Genomic DNA, 13,343 nt, shown 5'->3' with positions numbered 1-13,343 from the left:
CTCGGGCCTTATGGTTTAATTATAATTGGGTTGGCTCATAGGGCCATTGATGCTCTCCATTTGAGCAGAGAGGCCTGACCAGGGGGTGGAGGTTGTATTTACTGCTGCTCTACAGCCCTTCCGTGTTTCATCCTCCCCCTCAACAGTAGTGAAGACAGCAGGCCTGCAGGGTGAGGGCAGGCTGCAGTTCAACTCTCCTCATCCTTCCCCTCAGCAGTAGTGAAGACACCAGGCCTGCAGGGTGAGGGCCGGCTGCAGTTCAACTCTCCTCATCCTCCCCCTCAGCAGTAGTGAAGACACCAGGCCTGCAGGGTGAGGGCCGGCTGCAGTTCAACTCTCCTCATCCTTCCCCTCAGCAGTAGTGAAGACACCAGGCCTGCAGGGTGAGGGCCGGCTGCAGTTCAACTCTCCTCATCCTTCCCCTCAGCAGTAGTGAAGACACCATGCCTGCAGGGTGAGGGCCGGCTGCAGTTCAACTCTCCTCATCCTTCCTCTCAGCAGTAGTGAAGACACCATGCCTGCAGGGTGAGGGCCGGCTGCAGTTCAACTCTCCTCATCCTCCCCCTCAGCAGTAGTGAAGACACCAGGCCTGCAGGGTGAGGGCCGGCTGCAGTTCAACTCTCCTCATCCTCCCCCTCAGCAGTAGTGAAGACACCAGGCCTGCAGGGTGAGGGCCGGCTGCAGTTCAACTCTCCTCATCCTCCCCCTCAGCAGTAGTGAAGACACCAGGCCTGCAGGGTGAGGGCCGGCTGCAGTTCAACTCTCCTCATCCTCCTCCTCTCCTCCATCTGCAGTCACAGTCAGTGATCTGTAATGCTGAGTTGTGAAAGCTACATGGTGGATGTCTGGCCTGTCCTGCTTTGTCAGATCAGGAGAAATAAAGGAATGAAGGACAGAGGAAGAGTGAACAAGAGGGGAGAAGGAGAGGAGGTGAAAGCGAGGGAGAGATCTGACTGATGAAGTGAAAACTCAGTCTTAGAGGGTTAATCTGCTTCTAATAATCCTGTTGGCTGTGAACAAATGTATTAACACTTCTGCTGTTACTTTCTCCCCTCCTGTCTTCTGTCCTCTCTTCTCCCCCTCCTGTCCTCTCTTCTCCCCCTCCTGTCCTCTCTTCTCGCCCTCCTGTCCTCTCTTCTCGCCCTCCTGTCCTCTCTTCTCGCCCTCCTGTCCTCTCTTCTCGCCCTCCTGTCCTCTCTTCCCCCCCTCCTGTCCTCTCTTCCCCCCCCTCCTGTCCTCTCTTCCCCCCCTCCTGTCCTCTCTTCTCCCGCCCTCCTGTCCTCTCTTCTCGCCCTCCTGTCCTCTCTTCTCGCCCTCCTGTCCTCTCTTCTCGCCCTCCTGTCCTCTCTTCTCGCCCTCCTGTCCTCTCTTCTCCCCCTCCTGTCCTCTCTTCTCGCCCTCCTGTCCTCTCTTCCCCCCCACATGTCCTCTCTTCCCCCCACATGTCCTCTCTTCCCCCCTCCTGTCCTCTCTTCCCCCCCTCCTGTCCTCTCTTCTCCCCCCTCCTGTCCTCTCTTCTCCCCCTCCTGTCCTCTCTTCTCGCCCTCCTGTCCTCTCTTCTCGCCCTCCTGTCCTCTCTTCCCCCACCGGTCTTGTCCTCTCTTCTCGCCTTCCTGTCCTCTCTTCTCCCCCCTCCTGTCCTCTCTTCTCCCCTCCTGTCCTCTCTCCCCCCTCCTGTCCTCTCTTCTCGCCTTCCTGTCCTCTCTTCTCCCCCTCCTGTCCTCTCTTCTCCCCCTCCTGTCCTCTCTTCTCGCCCTCCTGTCCTCTCTTCTCGCCCTCCTGTCCTCTCTTCTCGCCTTCCTGTCCTCTCTTCTCCCCCTCCTGTCCTCTCTTCTCGCCCTCCTGTCCTCTCTTCCCCCCTCTTGTCCTCTCTTCTCCCTTCCTGTCCTCTCTTCTCCCCCTCCTGTCCTCTCTTCTCACCCTCCTGTCCTCTCTTCCCCCCTCCTGTCCTCTCTTCTCGCCCTTCCTGTCCTCTCTTCTCCCCCTCCTGTCCTCTCTTCTCCCCCTCCTGTCCTCTCTTCTCTTCTCCCTCCTGTCCTCTCTTCTCCCCCTCCTGTCCTCTCTTCTCGCCCTCCTGTCCTCTCTTCTCGCCTTCCTGTCCTCTCTTCTCCCCCTCCTGTCCTCTCTTCTCGCCCTCCTGTCCTCTCTTCCCCCCTCCTGTCCTCTCTTCTCGCCTTCCTGTCCTCTCTTCTCCCCCTCCTGTCCTCTCTTCTCCCCCTCCTGTCCTCTCTTCTCCCCCTCCTGTCCTCTCTTCTCGCCCTCCTGTCCTCTCTTCTCGCCCTCCTGTCCTCTCTTCTCGCCCTCCTGTCCTCTCTTCTCCCCCCTCCTGTCCTCTCTTCCCCCCTCCTGTCCTCTCTTCCCCCCTCCTGTCCTCTCTTCTCCACCACATGTCCTCTCTTCCCCCCCCCTCCTGTCCTCTCTTCTCCCACCGCCTGTCCTCTCTTCTCCCACCGCCTGTCCTCTCTTCTCCCACCACATGTCCTCTCTTCCCCCCCCTCCTGTCCTCTCTTCTCTCTTCTGCGTCTGCCTCACTAGCTCCTAGCCCCTAGTACACTGTACCAGTAGCATCTCTCAGAGCCTTTCCGTATTCACTGCTGTGAAAGGACTGGTATTGTGTGTGTGTGTGTGTGTGTGTGTGTGTGTGTGTGTGTGTGTGTGTGTGTGTGTGTGTGTGTGTGTGTGTGTGAGAGTGGAGGTGTAGTTCTCTTTGTAAGGATTAGATTAGAGGTAAATCCAGAGTTAATACAGTGTTGATCTTTAGTCTCTTAGTCAGTCCTGGATTAATGGTCCGGCCTGAGTCGCTACTGGCCTTTTCCTGCTACCAAACATGTATACACTACTCTAATACAACCAACCACTGGGGTGGGAGTTCGCCTATAGGTTCAAATCCCAAGTCAGAAGGTTGCTGGTGTTCTTACTGGTTGCTCTGGGCCCCTGAGGAAGGCACTGAAGTACTAAACATCTCCAGGAGTAGACCTGCAGTGTGTAACAGTTTGTCAGGTTCATATTGAATGCTTGCCTCAGGCATATGTTAACTCTACAGTAGTGTAACAGTTTGTCAGGTTCATATTGAATGCTTGCCTTAGGCATATGTTAACTCTACAGTAGCCCACTGAGCTAAAGCCTCAAGCAAGGTTACATCACACTCTGCTGCTTGCTGCAGACCCCTCTGTCCTCTCACCCTCTTACACACATCCCTGTAGCTCTTCCTCTCCCCCTCTTACACACATCCCTGTAGCTCTTCCTCTCCCCCTCTTACACACATCCCTGTAGCTCTTCCTCTTACACACATCCCTGTAGCTCTTCCTCTCCCACTCTTACACACATCCCTGTAGCTCTTCCTCTCCCACTCTTACACACATCCCTGTAGCTCTTCCTCTCCCACTCTTACACACATCCCTGTAGCTCTTCCTCTCCCACTCTTACACACATCCCTGTAGCTCCCCCTCTTACACACATCCCTGTAGCTCTTCCTCTCCCCCTCTTACACACATCCCTGTAGCTCTTCCTCTCCCACTCTGAACAGCTGTTCCAGGTCATGACCAGGCAAGCAGAGGGTGTGTGATGAGAAACGCCTTCACTCTGAGTCATGAGGGCTGATGTCACAAGGGAGATAATATCTCCTTCTCTTCCTGCATCCTCCTCCTTATCCCTCTCCTCCTCCCCTGTATAGTTGACCAGTCTAGCTGACCCCCACTAGCACCATGTAGCAGACAGGGTCCCTCTGACTCCTCTCTGTCCGTGTCTGTGTTTGTGTGTGCTTGGGGTAGAGTTGTACCCTTCATCTGTCCTCTACTGTAACCCTGGAGATCTGTCTATAAATACGACTCAACCCCCCCCCTCCCCCCTCCTCACAATGTGGACTAGGAAATGGTTTACACGCTTCATTGCTGCAGAAAGTGTGTGTGTGATTAGGAGGATCAGGAAGTGTGCTCAGCGGTGTATGGTGATGCTACTCAGTGGGGTGTGTGTGTGTGAGGCTATTTTTACCTCCACCCTCCCGTCTCTTTCTCACTCTCCATCTCTCTCACACATTCTCTCACTCTTTCTCTCACTCCCTCACTCCTCCTTTCCATTGCTAGGAGCTGGGCTGTGAACCGCTCTCCTCCAGGAAGGAACAGAGAGCGACAGAATAGCCTCAGTAACCCTGCTATAGGATGACTGATACTGTGTTCTGTCGAGTCAGCACTTTTCTCTGCTGACCTCTGTATACACACACACACACACACACACACACACACACACACTGCTCTGACCTTTCATCATTTCATGTAACACTGGTGTGAAAGATTAATTTCAATTCATTGTGGAGCATCACAAGAATACCTTATCCACTACATAGTGATAGACCATGATGACATGACGATGACGTAGGTCTGAATATGTAAGCAACCTACTACAATGGTGATTATTGTCTGTCTGTCTGTGAGTATATGGCTATGAGCTAGATCATTAGACTTTTCCACAGAATGTTCCTGGAAGGTTGGCTGAGGGTTGCTGGAAGGTTAGGGTGAGTCATGAGGATATGAGAGCATCCGATCCGAGTGCCAACAGTCTTAGTGCCAACACACACACACACACACACACACACACACACACACACACACACACACACACACACACACACACACACACACACACACGCTTGGTTTCAGTCTTCATGTAAATCCTTCCTACCAATGAGATTCTGACACATTTTAAAGACTGTTCTAAGAGTGTTAGTTGGAGTATCAAAGACAGGAACCAGTTGTGTATAGGATACAGTAGTATTCAGGTCAAGCAGGCCCATTTTCCCAAACAAGCAGTATCATGGGGCAGCAGGTAGTCTAGTGGTTAGAGCATTGGGCCAGTAACCAAAAGGTTGCTAGATCGAATCCATGAGCAGACAAGGTAAACATCTGTCATTCTGACCCTGAACAAGGCAGTTAACCCACTAGGCCGCCATTGTAAATAAGAATTTGTTCTTAACTAAATATTGTTGCACTATGGAATGAGACCTAGACCGGCCTTCTGTGTGTGTGCCTCTGAAAGTTCTGTGTATACAGATCTGCTGGTGGTAATAATGGGCCTGGATAAACCAGGATAAGCTTCGTGTAGCGCTGATCATCATTGAGCTGCTTAGTGAGATGTAAAGATTACTGATTGGCCATCTGATTGACCTTTCTAATGGCAGCTGTTAAAGCTGGGATCTACCAGTCGGCTCTCCTCCGTGTGTGTTACGGATGTGGTTCTGTGAACTGCACTCTTGTGAGCCTGAGGCCTGAAGACTTCTGTTAGCTGCCCGTGCTACAACCTGACGACTTAGCTTCCTGAGCTAATGCCGTGGCTTTAGCTCAGCGGACCAGCGCAGTCTAGTGGAAGGCTGAAGACCCGGGATCAACCCCAGTCAGTTTTACAGTGTTTTTGTTTCTGGGTTTTTCACATGTCTTTGATCAGCCGACAGGCTCGTTCCACAGGGCTGGGATCTGAAGGCATTCCTGTCATGTTGTGATCGGTCACAGAATCATGTGGACTGGGTTTGAGTTTTTATGAATGTCCAGCAGTATTGATCATGTTAGATGGTGAAATGATATCCAAGCAACCATGGAGATACAACAGCCTCAGTCAGCAGTGTACCAGTCTGATACAGCAGCAGGTTCTCTCTGCAGTAGACATTGAGTCTGGGGACAGGACTGGACTGATATAGGCCTTATGTAGCTTTCTGACTTGGAGAACACACTCTGTAGTATGTTTTTATGTCATTTAGAACCTTCCTCTCCCTTCTCACTCTCCTTCTTTCTCCTCTCCTCTCTCTCAGTTTGCTCGGGTGTGGATCCCTGATGCAGATGAGGTGTGGAAGTCAGCAGAGCTCACTAAGAACTACAAACATGGAGATTCCACCCTACACCTCACACTGGAGGATGGAATGGTGAGTACTGGAGGAGAGGAGGAGGAGAAGGGTGGTGTAGGGTTGGGTGGTTGCATAACATCCTCTCATTTGTGATGAGATGCACAGTAAACACACACACACACACAGTTACTGCAATATATCACCATACATATCATAAAAACATGTTTCGATGTCAACCAAGTCCAATAAACGGTTCAGAAGGAAATGGGGGCAGAAACCTGACCCATTTGGTGGCATATTTTGATACATGTGTGAGGCTTATGTTCACCAACTGTCTGTTTTTTATGTCACTGAGTTACATAAAACCAGGTCCCTACTCAGCACACACACCACAGGAGGCTGGTGAGGGGAGACAAATTACAATAATGGCTGGAATGGACTAAATGGAATGGTATAAAGCACAATGAAACAATGTTTGATAATGTTCCATTTATTCTGTTCCAGCCATTACTCTGAGCCCGTACTCCCCAATTAAGCTGCCACCAGCCAGCCGCCTGTGATACACACATATATTGTGTGTGATAACGTCTCTGTTTAATCTGTGCTGTCCAGGACATTGAGCACAAGCTGGATGATAAGACAAAGAACCTTCCTCACCTCCGGAACCCTGACATCCTGGTGGGGGAGAATGACCTCACAGCTCTTAGCTACCTCCACGAGCCGGCCGTCCTGCACAACCTTAAAGTCCGCTTCACCGACTCCAAACTCATCTACACATACTGTGGTATGCCCACACAGACACACAAGGGTCACACACACACACACACACACACACACACACACACACACACACACACACACACACACACACACACACACACACACACACACACACACACACACACACACACACACACACACACACACACTCCTCCTCTCTTCCTGTAGGTATTGTGCTGGTGGCCATTAATCCCTATGAGAACCTTCCCATCTACGGTAGTGACATCATCAATGCGTACAGTGGCCAGAACATGGGAGACATGGACCCTCACATCTTCGCTGTGGCTGAGGAGGCTTACAAACAGATGGCCAGGTGGGTGTGTGGTGTGCGTGTGAGTGTTACCTGCTCAAAGATAGTATACACAGATTTCCCATGTTTCAAACGATGTCAGACGGACAGTTTGAGACCTTCCAATGGAAGCATAGTACAGTGTGTGTATTTACTGTCTTGTTATTTATTTAACTAGGCAAGTCAGTTAAGAACAAATTCTTATTTACAATGACGGCTTACCAAAAGGGGGACGAGGTCCTGGATTAAAAATGTATACCTCTCTAACCATTACGTCTCTGTTGCTAGGCAGAAAATGAAGTGACATGGGCAATAAACTGTTCCTTCTCCCTTAACGTGACCTGACCTCGACCCCTTCCTCACTAATCCACAGCTCTCCAACCTTATCAGTCAGTGCCTGCCACGTGCGATAGTCTTCCCTGCCCTCAGTACATTCCAAGCTTAATTGCATCCACCATATACATCATACATTCCCCTCTGTCCCTCAGTTCATCAATAAGTACATTTCATAAGTCAAGAAATCAGAACCCAACAATAGCAAGGCAGCAACACATGACAAAACAGCACGTAAGGAACACAACATGGTAGTAGCACAAAACATGGTACAAACATTATTGGGCACAGACAACAGCACAAAGGGCAAGAAGGTAGAGACAACAATACATCACGTAAAGCAGCCACAACTGTCAGTAAGAGTGGCCATGATGGAGTCTTTGAATGAATAGATTGAGATAAAACTGTCCAGTTTGAGTGTTTGTTGCAGCTCGTTCCAGTCACTGGCTGCAGCGAACTGAAAAGAGGAGCGACCCAGGGATGTGTGTGCTTTGGGGACCTTTTCACAGAATGTGACTGGCAGAACGGGTGTTGTATGTGGAGGATGAGGCTTCAGTAGATATCTCAGATAGGGGGGAGTGAGGCCTAAGAGGGTTTTATAAATAAGCATCAACCAGTGGGTCTTGCGACGGGTATACAGAGATCAAATCAAAGTTTATTTGTCACGTGCGCCGAATACAACAGGTGTAGGTAGACCTTAAAGGGAAATGCTTACTTACAGGCTCTAATCAATAGTGCAAAAAAGGTATTAGGTGAACAATAAGTAAGTAAAGAAATAAAACAACAGTAAAAAGACAGGCTATATACAGTAGCGAGGCTATAAAAGTAGCGAGGCTACATACAGACACTGGTTAGTCAGGCTGATTGAGGTAGTAGAGAGTACAGTCTATGACTGGGGTGGCTGGGGACAATTTTTAGGGCCTTCCTCTGGCACCGCCTGGTGTAGAGGTCCTGGTTGGCAGGCAGCTTAGCCCCAGTGATGTACTGGGCCATATGCACTTCCCTCTGTAGTGCCTTTCGGTCGGAGGCCGAACAATTGCCGTACCAGGCAGTGATGCAACCAGTCACAATGCTCTCGATGTTGCAGCTGTAGAACCTTTTGAGGATCTCAGGACCCATGCCAAATCTTTTTAGTTTCCTGAGGGGGAATAGGCTTTGTCGTGCCCTCTTCACGACCGTCTTGGTGTGTTTGGACCATTCTAGTTTGTTGGTGCTGTGGACACCAAGGAACTTGAAGCTCTCAACCTGCTCCACTACAGCCCCTGCTCCACTACAGCCCCTGCTCCACTACAGCCCCCCCCCCCGTCCGTCCGTCCGTCCGTCTTACCGGAGTGTGCTGTTCTATCTTGCTGGTGCAGCATATATCCCGCTAGCTGAATATCCATGTCGTCATTCAGCCATGATTCCGTGAAACATAAGATGTTACAGTTTTTGATGTTCCGTTGGTAGGATATTCGTGATTGTACCTCGTCTAATTTATTGTCCAATGATTGCACGTTGGCGAGTAATATTGACGCTTTCCCACTCAACTCCTGTGGGTCCTCACGATGCTTCCCGCTCTGTGCCTTCTATACCTGCGTCTCCTCCTCTGAGATGTTGGCCCTGTCGGGTGTTTGGAGAATGTCGTGTGCTTCCTGCTTGTTGAAGGAAAAAATCTTTGTCTAATCCGAGGTGAGTGATCGATGTCCTGATATCCAGAAGCTCTTTTTTTGCCGTAGGTTGCGGTTGCAGAAGCATTATGTACAAAATAAGTTACAAAAAAACCACATAATAGCACAATTGGTTGGGCGCCCGTAAAACTGCTGCCATTTCAACCGGCACCATTTTACTTAGTTTACAGATGACCAGTTTACAGAGGAGTATAGAGTGCAGTGATGTGTCCTATAAGGAGCCTTGGTGGCAAATCTGATGGCTGAATGGTAAAGAACATCTAGCCGCTCGAGAGCACCCTTACCTGCCGATCTTTAAATGATGTCTCCATAATCTAGCATGAGTAGGATGGTCATCTGAATCAGGGTTGGTTTGGCAGCTGGGGTAAAAGAGGAGTGATTACGATAGAGGAAACCAAGTCTCGATTTAACCTTAACTTGCAGCTTTGATATGTGCTGAGAGAAGGACAGTGTACCGTCTTAGTCATACTCCCAAGTACTTGTATGAGGTGTGTTATGACGTTGCCCTCTTTGGGTACAGCGAGCACCATCCCCCGCTCTCGGCTCCTACAACCAGACTGCTGTGGTCAGAGAGATGTCGTAAATTCCTGAGGAGAGGATCTCCATAACGCTGTTTATATAATAGCCTCAGATATGAGCTTTACATCTAATTGTTGTATAAGATTAATGAATGAGGATGATACTGTTTGTAAAATTGTGTAATGTGATTTTGGACTGTTTAATGAAGGAAACTACAATTCCTTTTTGAGTTGAACTAAATCAGAGGACCGCCCATGAACCCAGTTAGGGTCAGGCATCCTGGACCGCCCATGAGCCCAGTTAGGGTCAGACAGCCCCTTTTCTGCAATTCCAAATAAAAACCCAACTTTGAGAAATTCTCAGTAGACCATGTTTTTCTCCATTACGATGGGACAAAGGTTGCAGACCATTGATGAATCTTTTAACAATATCACGTGGTTAAACTCTTAGACTATCGATACCTACAGAATAAGAACAAGTCTTTGATATTAATTACTAGTCTGCAGCTAGGAATTCAGTATCATTGAACGCGAAGAACGACAACCGCCAAAACATCCATTCTACAACAACATGAATGAATGACAATCTGAACTATCCCCTCTAACCACGACAGACAGACAGAGAGAGAGAGAGACGGACAATTCCACAAAATAAACTAACTTTTCAACAGCGATCAAGATGACACACCGAGCGTAAATATATATATTGATTGCAATTGTTCCCGAATGAGTGAGCGTTCATGTGCAAAGGATTAGCATTTCAATTGTTATAATTATTAACTCTGTAGTGACTTCTCAGTCGACCCCCACTTCCCCTTTTGTCTAACAAGCCGCCATGCCGGTTTAGTCCACTGGGGCACATTCCCCTATCATTTCTTATAACCATATTTACTTTGTTTGTTTGTGTGTGCACTTCTGTGATTGTTTAGTTAGTTAATAAATAAATGATTTAAGACAATTGATGTATGGATGACTCATAGTGAAGACTGGGTTCGTGCAGATAACCAACAATTTACGACGTTTGGAATGAGACTAACGCGAGGTAAAGTAAATCATCAATTAATCAGAAGACTATTGATCAGATATGAAAATATCGGCATTGATCTTTTCGTTTGACGGAATGAGCACACAGAGCACTCTCTCACATACATACACACGCTTTTTCACACACACCTAGTGAACACACATTCACTTCTCTCACTCACTCACACACACACACACACACTCTATATATATATTAAAAAAATATATATATATATATATGCCATTTAGCAGACGCTTTTATCCAAAGCGACTTACAGTCATGTGTGCATACATTCTACGTATGGGTGGTCCCGGGAATCGAACCCACTACCCTGGCGTTACAAGCGCCATGCTCTACCAACTGAGCTACAGAAGGACCAGGACTCTGTAGCATAGTGACCTATGGTCCCAGTTGGCATCTATACTGTACAGCATGTTGTCTGCCACAGTGACCTCACACCGTTTTCAGAACCATAATGGAACGAAGTAATGACTTTCTGTTTTTATCTTCTATGATTTTTGTTATGTGTGTATTGTTGTATTGGCATGACTGAGCCAAATAAGCTGCCACATGGCAGACTCTTGCTTCCCTCACCGTCCCAGTCTTTCCTTCTCTCCTGTATTAGAGATGAGAGGAACCAGTCTATAATCGTAAGCGGTGAGTCGGGAGCAGGGAAGACTGTCTCAGCTAAATACGCCATGCGCTACTTTGCTACAGTCAGTGGAGCAGCCACAGAGGCCAACGTAGAGGAGAAGGTCCTCGCATCCAACCCCATCATGGAGGTATGACTCCTCTCCCTTCCCCTCGCCTCTCTTCTCCCTCTCCTCGCTCCTGTCCTCTGCAAAGCCTGCTTCATGGTGTGTTCATGTGGAGTCTGGGAGGGTTAGTTCTCTCCCCTGTGTCCATATGGCCTCTCCCCCATCTCCTCCCTTCCCTCTCCCCCATCTCCTCTCTTTCTCTCCTCTCCTCCCTTCCCTCTCCCCCATCTCCTCTATTTCTCTCCTCTCCTCCCTTTCTTCTCCCCCATCTCCTCTATTTCTCTCCTCTCCTCCCTTTCTTCTCCCCCATCTCCTCTATTTCTCTCCTCCCTTCCCTCTCCCCCATCTCCTCTATTTCTCTCCTCCCTTCCCTCTCCCCCATCTCCTCTATTTCTCTCCTCCCTTCCCTCTCCCCTATCTCATTTACATTACATTTAAGTCATTTAGCAGACGCTCTTATCCAGAGCGACTTACAAATTGGTGCATTCACCTTATGACATCCAGTGGAACAGCCACTTTACAATAGTGCATCTAAATCTTTTAAAGGGGGGGGGGGTGAGAAGGATTACTTTATCCTATCCTAGGTATTCCTTAAAGAGGTGGGGTTTCAGGTGTCTCCGGAAGGTGGTGATTGACTCCGCTGTCCTGGCGTCGTGAGGGAGTTTGTTCCACCATTGGGGGGCCAGAGCAGCGAACAGTTTTGACTGGGCTGAGCGGGAACTGTACTTCCTCAGTGGTAGGGAGGCGAGCAGGCCAGAGGTGGATGAACGCAGTGCCCTTGTTTGGGTGTAGGGCCTGATCAGAGCCTGGAGGTACTGAGGTGCCGTTCCCCTCACAGCTCCGTAGGCGAGCACCATGGTCTTGTAGCGGATGCGAGCTTCAACTGGAAGCCAGTGGAGAGAGCGGAGGAGCGGGGTGACGTGAGAGAACTTGGGAAGGTTGAACACCAGACGGGCTGCGGCGTTCTGGATGAGTTGTAGGGGTTTAATGGCACAGGCAGGGAGCCCAGCCAACAGCGAGTTGCAGTAATCAAGACGGGAGATGACAAGTGCCTGGATTAGGACCTGCGCCGCTTCCTGTGTGAGGCAGGGTCGTACTCTGCGGATGTTGTAGAGCATGAACCTACAGGAACGGGACACCGCCTTGATGTTAGTTGAGAACGACAGGGTGTTGTCCAGGATCACGCCAAGGTTCTTAGCGCTCTGGGAGGAGGACACAATGGAGTTGTCAACCGTGATGGCGAGATCATGTAACGGGCAGTCCTTCCCGGGAGGAAGAGGAGCTCCGTCTTGCTGAGGTTCAGCTTGAGGTGGTGATCCGTCATCCACACTGATATGTCTGCCAGACATGCAGAGATGCGATTCGCCACCTGGTCATCAGAAGGGGGAAAGGAGAAGATTAATTGTGTGTCGTCTGCATAGCAATGATAGGAGAGACCATGTGAGGTTATGACAGAGCCAAGTGACTTGGTGTATAGCGAGAATAGGAGAGGGCCTAGAACAGAGCCCTGGGGGACACCAGTGGTGAGAGCGCGTGGTGAGGAGACAGATTCTCGCCACGCCACCTGGTAGGAGCGACCTGTCAGGTAGGACGCAATCCAAGCGTGGGCCGCGCCGGAGATGCCCAACTCGGAGAGGGTGGAGAGGAGGATCTGATGGTTCACAGTATCGAAGGCAGCCGATAGGTCTAGAAGGATGAGAGCAGAGGAGAGAGAGTGAGCTTTAGCAGTGCAGAGCGCCTCCGTGATACAGAGAAGAGCAGTCTCAGTTGAATGACTAGTCTTGAAACCTGACTGATTTGGATCAAGAAGGTCATTCTGAGAGAGATAGCGGGAGAGCTGGCCAAGGGCGGCACGTTCAAGAGTTTTGGAGAGAAAAGAAAGAAGGGATACTGGTCTGTAGTTGTTGACATCGGAGGGATCGAGTGTAGGTTTTTTCAGAAGGGGTGCAACTCTCGCTCTCTTGAAGACGGAAGGGACGTAGCCAGCGGTCAGGGATGAGTTGATGAGCGAGGTGAGGTAAGGGAGAAGGTCTCCGGAAATGGTCTGGAGAAGAGAGGGGGGATAGGGTCAAGCTGGCAGGTTGTTGGGCGGCCGGCCGTCACAAGACGCGAGATTTCATCTGGAGAGAGAGGGGAGAAAG

At 49.7% G+C, this 13,343-nt stretch overlaps 1 protein-coding gene across 1 annotated transcript in view; it reads left to right on the top strand.

Annotated features, from left to right (window-relative positions):
• myo5aa (myosin VAa) overlaps window positions 1-13,343 on the top strand; it is a 100,138-nt gene that overhangs the window by 30,219 nt on the left and 56,576 nt on the right. Inside the window, exons 2-5 of the mRNA XM_052516790.1 lie at window positions 5,798-5,908; window positions 6,443-6,614; window positions 6,779-6,923; window positions 11,070-11,226. Of these exons, the coding sequence (XP_052372750.1) occupies window positions 5,798-5,908; window positions 6,443-6,614; window positions 6,779-6,923; window positions 11,070-11,226 (585 nt within the window). The remainder of the gene's footprint in view (window positions 1-5,797; window positions 5,909-6,442; window positions 6,615-6,778; window positions 6,924-11,069; window positions 11,227-13,343) is intronic.

This window comes from Oncorhynchus keta, unplaced genomic scaffold (genome assembly GCF_023373465.1).
Source record: "Oncorhynchus keta strain PuntledgeMale-10-30-2019 unplaced genomic scaffold, Oket_V2 Un_scaffold_5444_pilon_pilon, whole genome shotgun sequence".
NCBI lineage: Eukaryota > Metazoa > Chordata > Actinopteri > Salmoniformes > Salmonidae > Oncorhynchus > Oncorhynchus keta.
The sequence above is the reverse complement of the archived record's forward strand: the minus strand, read 5'-3'. Positions and strand labels throughout refer to the sequence as shown.